Genomic DNA, 18,363 nt, shown 5'->3' with positions numbered 1-18,363 from the left:
ATCCTGTAAATGCCTCAGTTTAGTAATTAATAAGATATATACATATAGTACCACTGATCCTAAACTAAAGTCTGTAAATACAATAAAGAGACTTTAACTTCCACTTGACACAAAGTAGGTTATTTCTGGGCTACAATTTTATTTCAATAATTTGCTTTCGCATAGGTCTTTAGCAGTGGGAGGATCTGGAGAAAACCCACAAGGTTGGGCACGCGACTTACTCCTTGTCACGTAAAATTTTGGGATTGAAACCATGCAACTTGACTCAATGACAGACCTTATGATCTGAAGCGATTAGGTTAGATCGCACACTCGACACCCCACTCTCTTCCAACACACACACACACACACACATTAACATGGACTGAGCCATTAACAACTTTCAAAGAAATGAGTTACCCGGGTCACAGAGACACTTTTTAAACCCATTTAGTACCTATAAAAAACTCTACCAAAACCTACTCACCTAGACCTTTGACGCTTGGGTGATCTTGAGTTTCTTGATCGTCTGTAAGGTCTAACAGGTGACCTTGGTCTTCTCTGTGTCCTTGATCCTGACCTTGACCTTGGTCTTCGTTGCCTTGATGGAGATTGCCTTCTGGGTGGTGATTTATGGTACGATGGACGTCTTGGTGATACTCTTCTGTCTGCAGATTTTCTTGAAGCTGACCTGGTTTTGGTGTCTGACTTTTTAACTGAACTAACTGAACTCGAGGATGAAGAAGAATGTCTTCTTGATTTCTTTGGTGAAACTGATCTTGATTTGCGAGGAGTTTTCTTCACCAAAGACGAGCTTTTGGAACTCGGTTTGGTTGGTGAGGGTGAAGAATCTGAGGAAGTATCTCTCTTGGATGAAGGGAGAGGTATGTCCTTTGTTTTACGTTCAGGTGAAGACGAACTAGAAGAACTGCTTCTTTCATGCTTATCCGGTATTTTGGTCTCAGATCGAGGTGATCTTCTGCTACCAGTGCTTAGCGGTGTTTTGTTGCTGGGTTTACGTTGCGGACTAGGTGATGAAGATGATGAGCTACTAGCACGAGATGATTTTCTGTCTGAACCTGGTAGTGGTATTTGGTGTACAGGTTCTATACCAGATTTATGTCTGTAAAAGATAAATAAGAACCTGAAGTAAGTTGATCCTCTATTTTATTAGGTCACCCGTCTAATAGTGCCAGATTTAGATACACAGAAGGCCTAGGCCATTTATTTTATGAAATCCGTCCCAATCCCCCAGCCTCACAACTAGAGCAATTGAGCAAAGCTGAGGATCATGATGGATGTTTAAGACTACATTGTAAGAAAAGGCGCCGATCCCGGGGTGGGGGCTCACCTTTTTGCGTGTTTTGCCCCATATATTCTTGCGGTAAAGGAGAACAAAAATGATCACCCCTCAGCTGGTAAGTTAGTTTAGGTTGGAAATCGTAATTTACTCCAAAACGAGCCGGTTGGTGACAGCATGCCCCCCCCCCCCTTTCTGAAAATCCTGGATCTCAGATAAATGAAACAATCTTTTTTTTCTTCAACAAAATGCACTACCCTTTTGTTTTCTGAAACTGATACATAGCATTTTGAAAAAGAACACTTATGTATTTACTGCAATTTTATGACTTAAAGGAGCTAAGTCGCTAATATTTGGGACCTAGAAATTGACACAAATGGGTCGCGAAGCATACAATTATGTAATATGAATGTATATAAATTGATTTACATTCAATCGTTTCTGTTTTTACTGTAATTTCTAATCAGTTAGGTTCGGCGAAATACGAAAGTATTCTCAATCGAATTTCAATCTCTAGCGTCTGGTTTTTCCAGTCTACGCCGATAGTATTTATTGGGCATGCTCTCCAGATAAGAATATAGCGTCACCGTTTGACATGACTTGTGTGAAATATGCCTTAATACAAATAGCGCTGAAATGCATTATGGTACACGATTTGTGTACCAATTCTAAAATGTTTATTTTGTCTTAAATATTGGATATCAGAAGGTTATCTTTTCCCGGTAAGATCACAACATCAATGTTGATTTAAAGCGACAAATAAATCGTGTTTTCAATGTCGAAGATTTTGGATGATATTGAGTTAGAGACTTAGCTACTTTAAGATTGGGAAATAAGCCTGGTAGCCACACCCCATGTCCCAAACCCTATTAAGGGGGAGACAGTCAAAACTGGGATATCTCCTTCAACCAATCACAGACAAATGGCACCATGACGACATAATGTAAAATTCAAATGGCCATCAATTGGGTTAAGATCGATCACTCTGATTAATAGTTAGACAGTACAATTAATTGATTGTATAGTTTTTTTAAAAAAAACAACTCTATTTTTGACTTCCTTTTAGACTTGTTGTGTCTTTAAGCTAGTAAAAGAAATATTTAACAGATCAGATGTGTTAATACAGAAGACATACTTGATAACTGGAGATGATCTAGATACATGTAGAACCCTTTTTGTCTCCTTGTCTCTTATGTATTCTTCATGTTTTAACTGAAATATTCAAATAAAACATACCATATACAATGTAATAACCACCACGATAGATAAAATCTTTTAACAAATTGAGTGTATAACTGATAATAGCACCTATTGTGTATACAGTGTTCAGTCAGTTCTATTCACTACAACTCAGATATCATGTAGTTGTGCTGTATTAGTAGGAGTTTCTGAATATAATGTTTACTTTCAAACCATTGTTAGAAAACTGATCAAATTCATTAAGAATCATAGAAAACTATTTTAAACTATGCGGCAGTAGAAATGCAATAGTTTTCTATGATTCTCAAAGAATTTGAACAGTTTTCCAACAATAGTTTGAAACTAAACATTAAATAGAGAAACTCGTCCTAAAACAGCACAATTAGATACCTTAAAAGAAGCAGTTAAGTCGTCTGTTAAACCAATCCTTTCCCTAAAATTATGATGAAGAGATTTCCAGGCAATGAGAAGGGGAATGGACTTGGTGCAAAGTAACCAGCAACAGTCATACAGAGCAGATGTATATTTTAAGGTTGGTTGAGCTGTAAACTGAGCTTTAGTTTGCCTTTCAGTGTACAATGCGTTGGAAACTGTGTGACTGAGACATATCTCATAAGTCATTGTTTGAATTGTAAATACAAAAGGGCCGCCAGTTAGTTAAGCAAAGGATACCATTTTCAGACATATATTCATTGCAGTTGAAGTAGAGACAATCAAGACTACTAAATTAAAGGCGACAGGTAGAAAAAAATTCTAACCAAATAGTATTCACGATAAGCACAATTTTTTTTTTATCAAACAGAATTTTCTATCTTTTCTGAATCAGAAAGGCAAAATAACTTTTTTAATAACTGAAATTTATGGGCATAAAATTACAGTTATAAAATGATTACAATAGCTATGTTAACTGAAGTTTACATTTACAGTTGCAAGAAAAATCAACAGCTGGGAGCCTATACTATAGGAGCAGTGCGGTTATTATGTTAAAAATCTCTAATCCACAAATTAGACTAACCAATCCTATGATACATCAAAATAGAATATTCTTTCCAGAATCTTTATTTTGATATACATCTATATATATATTACTACTAGATTGATGGAAAACACTAATTTTCCTATTAAATATTATCTTGACAAAAATCAAACTTGCTGAACTTACATCTGAAGTATTTGAAGTCTTTCTTTCCGAGTCAGATTCTGATGATGATGAAGGTGACGATGCACGCTTTCGCCTTTCCCTTGAAGATCTTGAACTTTCTGAACTGGAACTTCTTGATCTTTCAATCTTTTTCATCAACATTGCAGAGGACGATTCATTAAGGTTATACTGTATTTTAGACGAATTTGTTTCTGATCGCCTAGAAGTACTACCGTCTGAAATCCGAGATGTACTGCCTTGAGGTGAGCGTTGCCTTGTTTTACTTGGTGTATTAGAAGATCTACTTTGGGGTGTCGTTGTGCTGGCGATTTTCCTAAATTCAAATATCAAACAGATCATACATAAAATCTTAATCAAACCACTCATTTACTGACACAACAAAAGAAAAGTTGCTAGGCAACCACATCATTTCTTTTAAACAAATGCATCAGAGATATTGAAGTCCAATAAATCCTTCAAATTCTAAATGCAAACCTATCAATAGGGCATAATATTATATGTTTAATCCGGAGTTTTTCTAGATAATGTCAAACCTTTGAAAAAACATACATATTAATATTTCATTGAATACAAATGTGTTGAACAGATAGAAATGCCATTAGATTAAAAATATTAGCTTTTTTTATGTGTTTCCAAATTGATTTCTGGATCCTAATACCCCGTAGTGAACTGTAAGTGTAAGTAAAACTGCACTATAAGTACTTCAGACAGAAAGAACATTTATATTTGAATTCTTACCCCGGTTGTGCAGAATGTTGATGAGATTCCTTTCTGTCATCATCAGAATCAGACGAAGATGAAGAAGATGAGTGAGATCTTTTCTGTACTGCCGCTGATACCCCTCTCTTACTGGGTTTCCGTTCTTCTGAGGAAGAGGAACTATCATTTCTTGATCTTTTAGAATTTCTAGAAGCTGAAATTTTATCATCTTCATGTGCCCTATTTCTTTCGTCGGCCCTTTTATTTCTTTCAATCGACCGTCTCCTCTCCAAAGATCTATCTCTGTTTGGTTCGCTTGATCTACCTCCAGGTCTGTGTGATTTTCTGTCACTTGAAGAACTTGTACCAGATGGTCGAGATCTGTCTGGTGAATGACTTCTAGATTTTGATCTATCTCTTCCACATCGTTCTGGAGAACGTTTTGCATCTTCTGATCTTGATGGTTTCTGAGCACGAGAACTTGATCGCTCATTAGATCTTGATTCTTGCCTGTCATCCGACCTTGGAGATCTCCGTTCTGACCGTCTTTCATTAGATCTTGATTGTTGCCTGTCATCCGACCTTGGGGATCTCCGTTCTGATCGTCTTTCATTAGATCTTTGCCTATCTTCAGACCTATCAGTTTGTCTTCTATTTCCTAACCTATCAATAGGTTTCTTTTCTTCTGACCTTTCACTAGGCCTTTTATTGTCTGACCTATCAATGGGCCTTCTCTCACTTGACCTGGTCCGTCTTTCATCTGTTCTTCTTCTTTCATCTGATCTGTTGACTGGTCGTCGTTCTTCAGACGACCTTTCATCTCGCCTTCTCTCCCGTGATCTATCAATTGGTTGTCTTTCATCTGACCTATCAGCTGTTCGTGGCCTTCTTTCATCTGACCTATCTGTTCTTCTGTCTTGTGATCGGTCAATTCGTCGCCTTTCATTTGACCATGGCCTTCTCTCATCTGATCGATCAGGTCGTCTTTCATGTGACCTCTCAATATTTTCATCTGATTTAGAAAACCTTCTTTCACTTGACCTTGGCCTTCTTTCATCCGACCTTGATTTACGTTCATCAATCCTTGGTCTTCTCTCATCCGATCTTGAAGTTTGCCTATCTGACAATTTTCTCTCTTTGACAGGAGATTCATGCTTAACCTGTTCTCTTTGAAAACCATCACCTTCTGCTATATTTTTTAACCTTTCACCTATACTCATTCTATTACTTGACCTTTCATTCCGGTCCCTTCCTCCATCACCTCTTCCCCCATCTGTTTCCCGACTACGATTACATCCTGTCCTACCATCCCGCGGACCTAATCTACTAAATACGTTGTCATCAAATGACCTATTTAATCTTTTATTATCTTTATCAAATGATCGCGACATATTACGATCCTGTTCTGCTTTCCTCGCAGATTCCATTTCTTTCTGTATTTCTTCTTCACTATCTTCCTCGCTCTCAGATTTCTCCTCCTCATCCTCATCATTTTTCTTTGAATGTTTCTTTGAATGCTTCTTGTGTTTTTTATGCTTTTTGTTTCTGTTACAGAAAATAAGAAAAAAAAACAACTAAGTTATGTGAATCAATAAAAATATTTTTATGGCATTTGCAGCTTAGGCCAAGATACAATTATTAACTCTATGACTATAAATAGAAAGAGAGATGGGGTTTAACGTCCACTCGACACAACTAGGTCATTTCAGGACAAACATATGGTTCAATTTTATTTCCATAATTTGCTTCCGCGTAGGGGTCTTTAGCAGTGGGAGGAAAACAGATGACGCGGAGAAAACTGACGAAGTTGGACAGACGACACTATTCCTTGTCACGTACAACCGGGGAATCGAAACCACGCCAGTTGACTCAATGACAGACTTTATGATACAGCGCGCATGTGCTAACATTTCATCCACCCAACCCCCCGACTATAAATAGACAGTAAGCAAGTATATATGGGCAGGGGAAAGATATAAATATACTTGGGATGATTAGTTTAGTAGATCACCGCCGGCATATAGGACGGATATTTAATCTCATTGTATATATATCATCTATATAGTTTTAATGGTATAACAAATTCGTATATACATCAATCAAATTTTCAACAATTTCTGATTTGAATTATATAGTACAAAAACGATTTACATTTCAATACTTCGGTTTTTTAAAATGACCAACCGGACTAATGAGACAGGCACATGCCATACAATGCGCTATCATGGAAATTTTGCCCGGATAGAGGTTTTACAACCTACTTAAATTTCAATTTCCAACTGTATGGGGATCTTAGGAGCTTGGTATTCCAAACCATCAGAATAACTGGTGCTTATCCTTGCCAGGCTCTCAGTCTAATGACACAGAGATAAATTGTTCTTACTTCCATTAATGGGTCATATCTATCATCCAAATTTGTAAATAATTTTGTTCTACAAATAATTCTGGGTAAAGTCTGCAATCTTACAGATTATAAATTTCCATTTTCAAATAATTCCGATAGGCCATTTACGAATAATTTTATGCTTCAAAGTATTTTGACATTACTTACTTTTTCTCTTTTTTATGTTTATGTTTTTTCTTTTTCTCCTCTTTCTCCCTAAAAAGAAAAACAGAAGTTTAATATCAGGCATTTTTTCTTAATGGAGGCTCAATTAATTTATAAACAGTTCCATTCAAAACGGTGGGTTCATTTAGACAGACTTTAAGTTACTCCAGCCTATAGGCTTAAACTGCATCGCCTGTCTTATTGAGTAGATATAATAAATTCTATTTCGTTCCAGTAAAACAGGACATACACATTTCTGATTTTTAACAAAACCCTCAGGCTTTTGGCATTTGGATGTTTTGGAAAAACAATTCACCCGCATTCAAGACGGTAGACCTTTTCTCTTTTTGTTAAATAAGTTATAAAATAGGTCTTACTCTTTATCTCCCTCTTCCATTTTTCCAGTTTCAAATCGTTGTTGCAGATGACCTCTGGCATCTTGTGGATTAGTTCTTACAGCTTCTAATTTATCTCCTCGCTTCCATCGTTCTTCCTTCTCCTGTTCAACTTGTTCTAATGGTTTCAACCGATTCCTTTCTCTTCTCCAGTGTGGTGGTGTTCGACTTCTACTCCTCGATCTGTACCTCTGAAAATATAATAAACTACTGTGAGAGATTGATAGAGAGGGTTTTATAAATTATTATGTTAGATAAGGCAATCTATGTGATTGATACCTGATGAATTTTAATTACTATTTGTGTGTTTCTGTGGGATTTGGTATTCATACATGTATGCATGTATTTGTTCAAATTGTAAAGTGCTTAGTGGTTTTCTTGTACATGAAACTGGATGTGGGCTTAAACACAATTGTCAGTTTTATAATGAAGAACACAACTTACCACACTTCCTCTTCCTTTTATTTTCCGTCCAGTACTAGAATAAACTGCTCTAGCTTTATAAGGAACCTGCTCTATTCTTCTTCTCTGGCCGTAACCAGGTGGAGATCTATTACCATTTTCTCTACAAAAATAAAATACAACAAAAACTTTTAAATTATGGAAAATATTAGCGAGATATTATACATAAATGTACTGTGTTTAATGGTTTTGCTTTATCCAAAATTATCTTTTTGTATCATATTATTGCTTGCCTTGTGCTTGATAACGACAAGATAATACTTAAACATACATTATGCAAGAGCTAAATCTGATTATTGCAAGTCTTTATTTAGGCTTCAGATGTCATAGAAATTATAAATTAGATCTTTATTTACACAACAAGCACAAAATCAACTCTGTAGACCCACGGATGGCTTGGATTCGGCTTGGATTTAAACAGGGTTTTCGTTGATTGATTAAATTTTTAAATGGCGTCGTAAGCGGAGATTAACCGTTACGTTGACGTCATACTCCCGGAAATAATTTTAGAGCGAGGCTAAATGATAGATTGTACGAAGCAAGGCCACTGTTGAGCGAGGCCGCATGTCAGTCAATATGATTGAAAGTTCGATATATACTGCCTTGATATTATGTTTAGTTGTGGTTAAAATGAGAGTTTGAATGTCGGTATTATACGCTCTTTTGTTAATTGCGTTTACAGAAAAATTATAGAAATTGATAAGCATCGCAGCTAACATTACCCCAGTTGAATTGCAGCTCCATTAGATCACTGTTCGGGAGTTACGTAGACCTACTAGTTACGTACAAGAGTACACGCAGGCTAACCAGAAGTCAGCTATAATTATGCCTCATTGATTTGGTCCATTCCTTTCAAACTTTCGCTTCTTATCTATATATTAAAAGTCTTATTTTTAATTTGTAGTAAAAATAAATGTGATACGAATTGAATTGCAACCCTGTCTCAAACCACAGCCATTGAAAACGTTACTTGATAATCAAGATTATGTAGGTGGAGTTAACGCCTGTCAATCAAACGATCGTCCATTCTCGGAGATGGTGAAGAGAGATTTGACTCCTATTTCTAGTCAAAAATTACAATAGTGATAACTTTGTTCAGAATAAAGTAATTTGACTGAAATTTTCAATATAGTCTTCTTTCATCATCTATTTTTGAACTGTTATAGCAAGAATGGCCAACTCTCTATTAAAATCTCCCATAATGTATCTTTAATAATCTTTTGGAGGAATTTAGTAATTGGATAGAGCAATAAACTATACCACATACTTTATGGAAAAACATTTGGGCGAAGTTTCGAAGAGTATTCTCTCAACGTTATCAAGCTAATGCTTGTTGCAACATCACAATATTAAAGTTGCTAGTGATTGTTATCTATTAGGCAGTGTTTAGTTTATTATATAAAGTATTGCAAAGTACTGCTCTTAAAGGTGGACACTTTTTTTACGTGTTTTGGATTGATAAAAGATAATTTCTTGATATAAAAAACATTGGGGCAAATGTCACGCAATAGAAAAGTCATATCCCTATGATACTTTAAAGAAATGATTAATTGAAAGATTTAACAGGATCTGTAAACACTCAAGGTATTTCTTATAGATCATATGAAATAAGTTATAAACAATGAAGAAACTTGGATGCTAAGAAGTTAAATTCCTAAATATTAACTTACCCATTTTCTGCCTGACGTTCCTCTTTGTTACGGAGGAGAAAATTGTTAGGTATATCAGGTATTTCATCTGGACGAATTTCGGCAAATATTGTTGTTATTTTCTCTTTCTCTCTCTCAGTTTCTTCACTAATAAATAAGAGGATATTATCAGGACTTTGTTATGAATGAATAAAAGCTTTATTTCAAGCACTGAGGTCATTAAGCATATATTTTCATAAACAAGACAGGGGAGAGAGAGAGAGAGAGAGAGAGAGAGATGGGGTTTAACGTCCACTCGACACAAACTAGGTCATTTCGGGACTAACATATGGTTTAATTTTATTTCAATAATTCGCTTGCGCGTAGGGGTCTTTAGCAGTGGGAGGAAACCGGAGGACCCGGTGAAAAACCACGAGGTTGGACAGGCGACCCTACTCCTTGTCACGTACAACCGGGGATTAGAAACCACGCCAGTCGACTCAATGACAGACTTTATGATACAGCGCGCGCACGCTAACCATTCAGCCATCCAACCCCCCAAACAAGACAGGGGTCAGGGTGGCTAAGTGGGTAAGACGCTGACTCGTTAGCCTGGAGGTCGGGTGTTCAATCCCTGCATTGGCCGAGAAAGTTCATCCAGATTTTCCGGCGTGGCTCCCCTTGTCAGTGATGCAGGATGGAGGACCTCACAAGGACAGCTGTCTAGTCGTTCGGATGGTATGAAAAACCGAGGTCCTGTGTACACATTGGTGTGTTCACTCGAAACAAACTAGGTCATTTCGGGACTTAAATATGGTTCAATTTTATTTCCATAATTCGCTTGCTCGTAGGAGTGTTTAGCAGTGGGAGGAAACCGGAGGACCTGGAGAAAACCCACAAGGTTGGACAGGCGACCCTACTCCTTGTCATGGTGTTCACGTAAATGATCCCTTGACAGTTGGAATTTGATATAAGAGTAGGACGGAGTGCCTCTCTCCGGGCAAAATTTCCCTCATAGCACACTGTATGGCCATCTTCATTAGCCCAGTTCGGAGCAGAACAGTAGGACATTAAACCCCATTTCATTTCATTTCATAAACAAGAAAGATTTCATGTAGTGTTAAAGGACTATTCCTTCAAATAATCCAATCTGAAATGAAATTTAATGTCTTACTTTTCTGCACCAACTGGGCTAATGAAGTCAGGCATACAAAAACTATGTGGAAAATCTTTTCCAGACAAAAACGCTATAGTTTACTATTATTTTGATATCCATCCACCAGGAGAACTTTAACGTGCTGCCAATGATATAAATAAGACCTCAGGTTTCCGTTCAATCCGAACAACTAGATTTTTTTCCTCGCCAGACCATTTGCCTTGCGTCATTGACAAGGAAAATCCTGAAAAACTTTCTCAGCCAACACCGCCCATAACCCCATTAATTGAGAGCCAGCACCGTACTCACTAAACTCATTAAAATCATTCCCCACATGGCTTATTTTCACAAAGTCAACTTACTGGACCCATTACGAATAATCAGCAAGCCTGTTTTGTTTTCTTACTGTTTTATCAAAATTACCATTAAATGTGCAAATTACTTGGATTATGAACAATGTGGCCAATTCTCAATAAGGTATGATTGTTATTGTAGCCGACAAGCAAGTTGATAGACTTCTTAATCAACCAGTAATAATTAACTCATGATTTAGCCGAAAATAGATTGATTTATGATACCATAATGACTGGTTCAATGTTTTACCAATCGGCTTGATTAGAAGTAAATTTTAAAATCAAAAATTAATATAACATATTGTTACCTTTCTTTCTCTGGTTTTTTGTCTTTCTTCTTTCTCTTGGAATCTTTTTTCTTTTGTTTCTTTTTCCGTTTTTTCTTGTCTTTTTCATCACTGCTGGAGTCGGATATCGAACCAGTTTCGGATTCAGAAGAACTGCTTGATGAATCTTCTGTACCAGATGTAACTTTTTTCTTTTTTGCTGTGAATAAATTAAAATCAGTTTTATATTTAAAATATTTATAAGTTATTATTACTGGGAGTGGTAAAAGCAATGAGATATTAAATTTGCTATGAATAAATTAAAAGCAGCTTAATATTGAAAATAACAATAAGTTTTTATTACTGGTACCATCAATGAAGGATTCTACTTGGGACAAAAATTGTTGTTATTACTGTGTTGAGTGGACGTTAAAACTTATACTTATTTACCATATAATAAAGCGCTAACAGATAGTCACTGGTGAATGCAATATTATTACCTCATGGAGATTTGATATTAATTTCTACATTAAAATTCAAGGAGCTAAACCTCTAACCCAATATCCATAATATTTAAAATTAAAAACAAAAATTAGAATTCAATATTGGTCCATTTCAATCAATATTAATGTTGTTATCTTACTGTGCAAATATGTAAGACACAATGGAAATTTTAAAATCAGTTCCCAACATCGGGTTGTCTATGGTCTCGGGAGCCATTTGTAATGAAAAGGCATGATGAACAAATTACAAAGCAAAACATATCCTTTAAGTCAATGCAAAAGTACTTAGAAATGACAGATCCACAAATTACTAAATGATAAACTTGTAGTCATTCAATTTAGACTGCTCACATATTTCGCAGAACAAAACTGATTCATGTCACATTATTGTGTGATTTTTGACTCATTTTCAGATTCCAAAGAATAGAGGTTTAGATCCTTTAAGTAGAGATGTACTGACAAGGTAATCCATTTTTTTGATGAAACATGGACAGCTAACTCAATAATTGTGTTGGAGCATCTTAATATGAAATGTAATAATACCTTTAGCTTTAAGTTGAAGAACCAATTCTCCACAATTTGAAATGCGAATATCTTCAGTTGGTCTACTTTTGGAATCTGTAGGGTGATCTTCAATTGCTTTAACAATTTCTTCACCTTTTATGACTTGACCAAATACAACATGAATACTGAAAATAGAATTTCCCAAAAGATCTTTTAAGGACTACAAAGCCAATTTTGGCAGAACCAAATCATTTTCACCACGACAACGAGATTTGTACATAAACCAAGTTTGACTAACATCAAATAAAAAATTTAACGTCTATTACTTGAAGCATTTGATGCAAGGGTTCCAACTTGGTCATTAACGCCGGTCATAACGGCTCAAGTTAAAAATTGACTTCAATGTTTCTGGATCTATTGGTCAATAACTATGAGCCAGCTGGACATTTGTCATGTAATATGTAAGATTTTCGATAGGTTTCTTCCTTGTGACCATATGAACAATCTCTAGTAATTTGAAAGAAATCCAACAAGAACTTTAATCTGTGAAGTGTGAACAGGAAATTGTGGAATGATGGACATGTGGACAGGATGATCACAACATAGGACTTGATTAAAATGTATGGTGTGTACAATCTTTTACTTACCCATCTAAGTGAGGTGTAGGCTTTGTGGTTCTGTTATTGATATATGAAAGAAACAGAAACAAACTATTAACTAAAATCACAATACATAGAAAATAGATTCAAATTAGAGTGACACACACATCTAGTCTAGACACAAACCAAGAACTTACCTTCTCTACACCCTAAAATAAACTCACTAATCAATTAAAGATAAAAAAAAGAAATTGAGATACATATCCTTTATAGAAATATAGCCTGCTGTGTACATATATTAATGTTGGGTGGGCGTCGTTCTTTAATGATCTATCATTATGAATTCAGTGCCAATTTAAAGAAATGGGGTTTAACGTCCTACTGTTCTGCCTCGACTGGGCTAATGAAGACGGCCAATTCAAAGATGATATTTTATTGAATTATATAGAATTGTGGTATGAACTCATATTACTTTCATTTAAACAAGTGTATTATGCTGTATGTATCTACGGGATAAAGTTTATTTAAATCAAAGTGATCTTATAAAAGAATGTAACTCATTTTCCCTAGATGTGTGAGTAACTTAAATTTGTCAAACATTTTTAAAACAAAAAGGAACACATTTCGATAAGTCTGTTAAATTTTGTAATTCAATAATATTCTTTGACATAGGTGTGTCTAAAAATAATGATATAAAAACATTTTCCATTTATCAAATGTGGTCCTATCTTCTTTTTTTTTCTTCAGAAAAGTACATTAATGAACAACAGTACTACTAAAAGGTTCTTAGAATTTATCAGAAAAACAGGTTGACAGAGAAAAATACGGATTACTATCCATCATGAGAAAACAATATGAAGTGATGATGTATTCTTTAAAATTAAAATGTGTTTTGTTGTACAATTGTCTTGCATTATCTACTACAGATCTTGATTACATGAATATTTTAAGATAAGCAATGAAATCTACATCTTAACTTGTTTTCAATCTGATATATCTGATAAATTCTGAACCTTAATACTCTTGTTGAACCCATATGTACTTAAAAATAGCAAGCATTTAAATGATCATTTTTATAATTTTGAAATCTATTAACTCTTGAGCTGATATTTACACGTAGCTGATCAATCTTATTAACTGCATAACGATGATTCTTTCAACTGGAATAGGAACTTTAAAGACATTTCATTCAAATATTGCCTGTATTTCAATCAGCTAAGATGCTACATGTATCCTACTTTTGTTTTTAATTTTTAAAGGTTCCTTGTTTTGTTTTTACCTGTTTCCATAGTGATCCCATCACACTTTGTCTCTGTATACATATAAAAAATATAGAAAATAGAATAAACTGCTTCAGCCAACGTCAAATATGGATTTCGTTTACTGGTTTATCCTACATATATGACATTACTGTCTTTAACGACCAGCACATGATCAGGACTCGCCCTTGACCTTTTGCAAGAGTCATATCAAGATGGATAAATAAAAAATATTAAAACTATGACAACAGCGGCTTAGAGATCAAGAGAAAGTCCCAATGATTAGTAATAAAAATAATCAATTCTTATCTAAATTAGTGTCCAATTCTTGTTATCTTAGGACAGCTATTAAAATTTATAAAGTGTTTACAATTTTTGAAAAGTGGGCTTTGTCCTTGACAAACAGGGCCCCTATGTACGAAGCATACAATAAGTTATATATTATATTTAGTTGTACTTGTAGTATTAGGTTTTTTAAGTGTTTGAACTGTGTGGCTTTAAGTACTATGTGTGCTTTGTGCAATGGGGCCCAGAGCCATAATGCATAGTGACATGGCACTTGAAGGAAATGTACCATGTAAAGTAAAATAAACAGTTTGGAAACATTTCATTCATTTTTAGATCTTTGCTATTAATATCATCCAGTTTATATTATTGTACAATAATAATGTGTGCACTATTTTTTAGTAAAATAACAATTATTAACATCATTTTATATATAATTACCATTATTGTACAATTTTACTGTAAAACCTAGAGACAAAAAAGAAACTTTTTTTTATTAATAAAACAGATTATCGAAATGAAACTTACATGAAAAATTGGGAACCGTTAGTGTTTATGCCACGATTAGCCATTGAGAGGAGAAATTCTTTGTCATGTTTCAAGATGAAATTTTCATCTGAAAAAATAAAAATTATAATATTTTACATAATGATCAGTTCCAATTCAGTTGTGTTCATATTAATCTTGTGTTCACATTCCCTCAGTACTGGAATATTTCAGTATTTTCTAAAGGGTCAAGCTTGCCAAGAAAGTGAATTCTAGTTTACCTCAGACAGTCTGAACCACTACACAGATTGTTCTTGCATGGATGCTATTTCAATATGATGGAAATGTCCTACGCAAGTTGGCAAAGAAGCAAAATATAAGCTAGATATCCTTGTTTGTGCAATAAAAAAATGAAACGTTCGTGACTAAATTCAATCTTTCCAACAATTAAACAGATTGGCTAAACACATCCTGGGAAATTTAAACGGTTCATCTAATAGGTAAATGCTGTAGATAAATAAACAGGACGTTGATTGATACACACCTCTCGGCAAATTATACTGCTCATCTAATAAATAAATACCGTAGATAAACAGGACGTTGATTGATACTCACCTCTTAAGGAAAATACCTGGTCAATTACACGGTCAACATTCAAATACACGATAGTAGCAAATACACGATTTTTGGAGATTATAAACGTTTTTTATCTACCATCAAATGATAATTTGAAAGTAACCCATTTGTATAGTTTGTCACTTTATAAACGCACAAATAATCAGTACAAATGTTAATTTTTGACATAAACGGGTGGGTTGTGGGGTGTCCCCAAAATTTTGTATATATTACCTTGAAACATCTCTCCATAAATTGATTCACCACCAGTTCCATCGCCTGTAATACATAAACAGTACAAATATAGACACCCAAAGATAAAGAGAATTATGCTATTAAATAGTTTACCACAAAAATACCACAGAGTTCAATTTCTGAGATAAATATCTGAATATCTGAATGGCGTTTAATATCTCCATTTTGTAGAGTCATTATTGTGAATTTCATACAGCAAGTGGGAACTGGACTTGAAAATACATTTTCCTGACTACAGTCTCAATAAAAATTTTGCAGACTTACCTTTAGTGAAATCTCCACCTTGTATCATGAAGTCTTTCACTATACGATGAACTGGGGATCCTTTATAATGGAGAGGTTTATTACTTTTCTCAGATATGCCCTTTTCACCTGTAATTCCAAATATATATAGTAAATTAATTAATTCTAATTCATTACAAATACAACAGTCTTTAAATGCTGCTTCATTTTCTTATCACTGTAAAAATTTCTAAAGGAAATATCTTTTGGCATGATTATTTATCTTAAACTACTCACCCGTACATAAGGATCGGAAGTTTTCACATGTCTTAGGACATTCTTCTGAGAAAAGTTCAAAGATTATTCTCCCCGCTGTAAAACAAACAAAAAAATGTTTATCAATACAGTATCATCCAAAGTGCATGTAAACAATATACGGACCAATATGGTTAAAGATAGGTTGCTAGGCAATGAAACATACGCCCACAGCAAATAAATCGTCCAAGTCATTCACAAGGCTTTATTCTTTTGTAGATAAAGGGAACAATCACAAGAATCTTAAAATTGATCAAGAGTAACAACCTTTTACTTCTATTTTAGTTCTTTCTGTGTATACATTTCAAACCAATGGGATAACAACAATAGCTACTAATCTGTCCACAAGATTTTTCAAATTGACCAAAGGTCATAACTCCAGCTAATTATTGGAAATTATTGAAAATCAATAGGATTCTTTATCTAATGCATATAAAAATTGTGTATAAATTCAAGTCAATTGCATGATTAACGTTAACAAGCACCTATGGATGACAGTATTGTTTGACAACAATACAACAATATTTTAATGAAGACGTACCGGTATATAAAGATTCACATGAAACCGGATAAGAATAAATTGTAAGGTACCGGTACTGGTTTTCAAAGATACATGATAGCAACACAAATATTTTGATTTCAATGCTTACCTGACTTTCCTCCAATCTCAATATCAAAGAAACATCGTGGGCGATACTTTCCACCAACGGTCATCCTAAAAAAAACATATACCAAGAATAAAGTAACATTAATATTACCAATTATTTCAAGCCTTTCCAATAATCCCATAAAACATTAATTAAGGAACATTTAACAGGTCGGATGCGGGTCGGTTCATCCCATGACAATATCACCCCGAGCTTATTCATCCCAAGTTATTTTTTTCTCAAGCTGTTTCATCCCCCTTGTTATTGTATTAGCAGGTAATTAACTGAGTTATACTTCCAACTTATCGTTAAATAAACTGTTAAACACTTACTTATTGTTAAATAAACACGTAATTAATTATTTACTGTTAAATAGACACATAATTAATTGTTATAGATTGATGATAAAAATATGTAAATATCTGGGGTGAGAGTTGGGTTGTATTTATACATAAATAGGAAACCAGATAAAGTAACAGAAATGAAATAGAGTTTAACGTCCTACTGTTCTGCTCCAACTGGGCTAATGAAGACAGGCATAAGCCATACAGTGTGCTATGAGGGAAATTTTGCCTGGGCAGCGGCGCTATGACCTACTTTTATATCGAATTCCAACTGCACGCCAATGTGTAAATGGGACCTTGGTTTTTCATCCCATCCAAACGACTAGACAGCTGTCCTTGTCAGGTCCTCCACTCTGCACCACTGACATGGGAAAACCACGTTGGAAAATCCTTATGAACTTTCACGGCCAATGCAGGGGTCCAATAGGTGACTTCCAGGATAAGAGAACCAGCATCTGCTCCCTAGTAACAAGGTCAATAGACCAATGGAAAATGGGTATAGAAATACTTGATACTAATGATAGTAGCCTATGTCTATGGTTGGCACATGATTTATGCAGCCTAATAATGCATGAATTTCCATTGAAGAACACTGCTTGATTAACAAAGAACCTTATACTTATACGGCCAATTACTCTAACTTAATCAATCAATCAATCATATACCGGTACTTGCAGTGTCAGTTTGTAGGCTGGATCTGTTTAATTTGTGAGAATACATTTAACCTAGTAATTTTAAGTTTTTAAAATTATCCTATATCAATCTTACATGAGGTGCAACACTAGCTAATACCGTATTATCTATGGTGTAGCACACAGGACTTGTTATTTCTAAAATCAGATGCATGGAGGAACTTGAATACCTAAGGGCTAAGGACGTGAATTGCAATAAGGTAAAGATCACATGCACAAATCTCATTTGTAGACCAGCTGAGTCGCACATCAAATGATATGAAATGACAACGATATGACAGATTATTTATTAAATGATTTCATATTCTTGCTTTTTATTTAATTAGATACCTGATTTCTTGGTTCTCCTTTCTGAAAACCGCAAAACACGACCGACTGTTACCGGAAGTTGATTCACGTAGACATAGTTAAGTATTTAACTTTTATCCAAAAATAATGTTTAGAAGCTAAATATTTGGAAAATTGTCTTTCAATTTGAATAAGTAATAA

The 18,363-nt window shown here is 34.7% G+C and overlaps 1 protein-coding gene across 1 annotated transcript; it reads right to left on the bottom strand.

Moving 5' to 3' along the window:
* Positions 1–6,887: 6,887 nt before the first annotated feature.
* On the bottom strand, positions 6,888–18,261 carry LOC126822653 (peptidyl-prolyl cis-trans isomerase G). The gene is made up of 13 exons (XM_050551634.2): positions 18,205–18,261; positions 16,842–16,906; positions 16,174–16,248; positions 15,919–16,026; positions 15,634–15,678; positions 14,827–14,914; positions 12,803–12,832; positions 12,195–12,340; positions 11,191–11,368; positions 9,416–9,541; positions 7,728–7,848; positions 7,266–7,474; positions 6,888–6,939 (listed from the first exon to the last, which is right to left on the bottom strand). The coding sequence occupies exons 2-13, from the start codon at positions 16,903–16,905 to the stop codon at positions 6,888–6,890; spliced, it is 1,242 nt and encodes a 413-aa protein (XP_050407591.2). The 5' UTR covers position 16,906; positions 18,205–18,261.
* Positions 18,262–18,363: the final 102 nt, after the last annotated feature.

The sequence above is a fragment of the Patella vulgata genome, chromosome 5 (assembly GCF_932274485.2).
Source record: "Patella vulgata chromosome 5, xgPatVulg1.2, whole genome shotgun sequence".
Classification (NCBI taxonomy): domain Eukaryota; kingdom Metazoa; phylum Mollusca; class Gastropoda; family Patellidae; genus Patella; species Patella vulgata.
The sequence above is the reverse complement of the archived record's forward strand: the minus strand, read 5'-3'. Positions and strand labels throughout refer to the sequence as shown.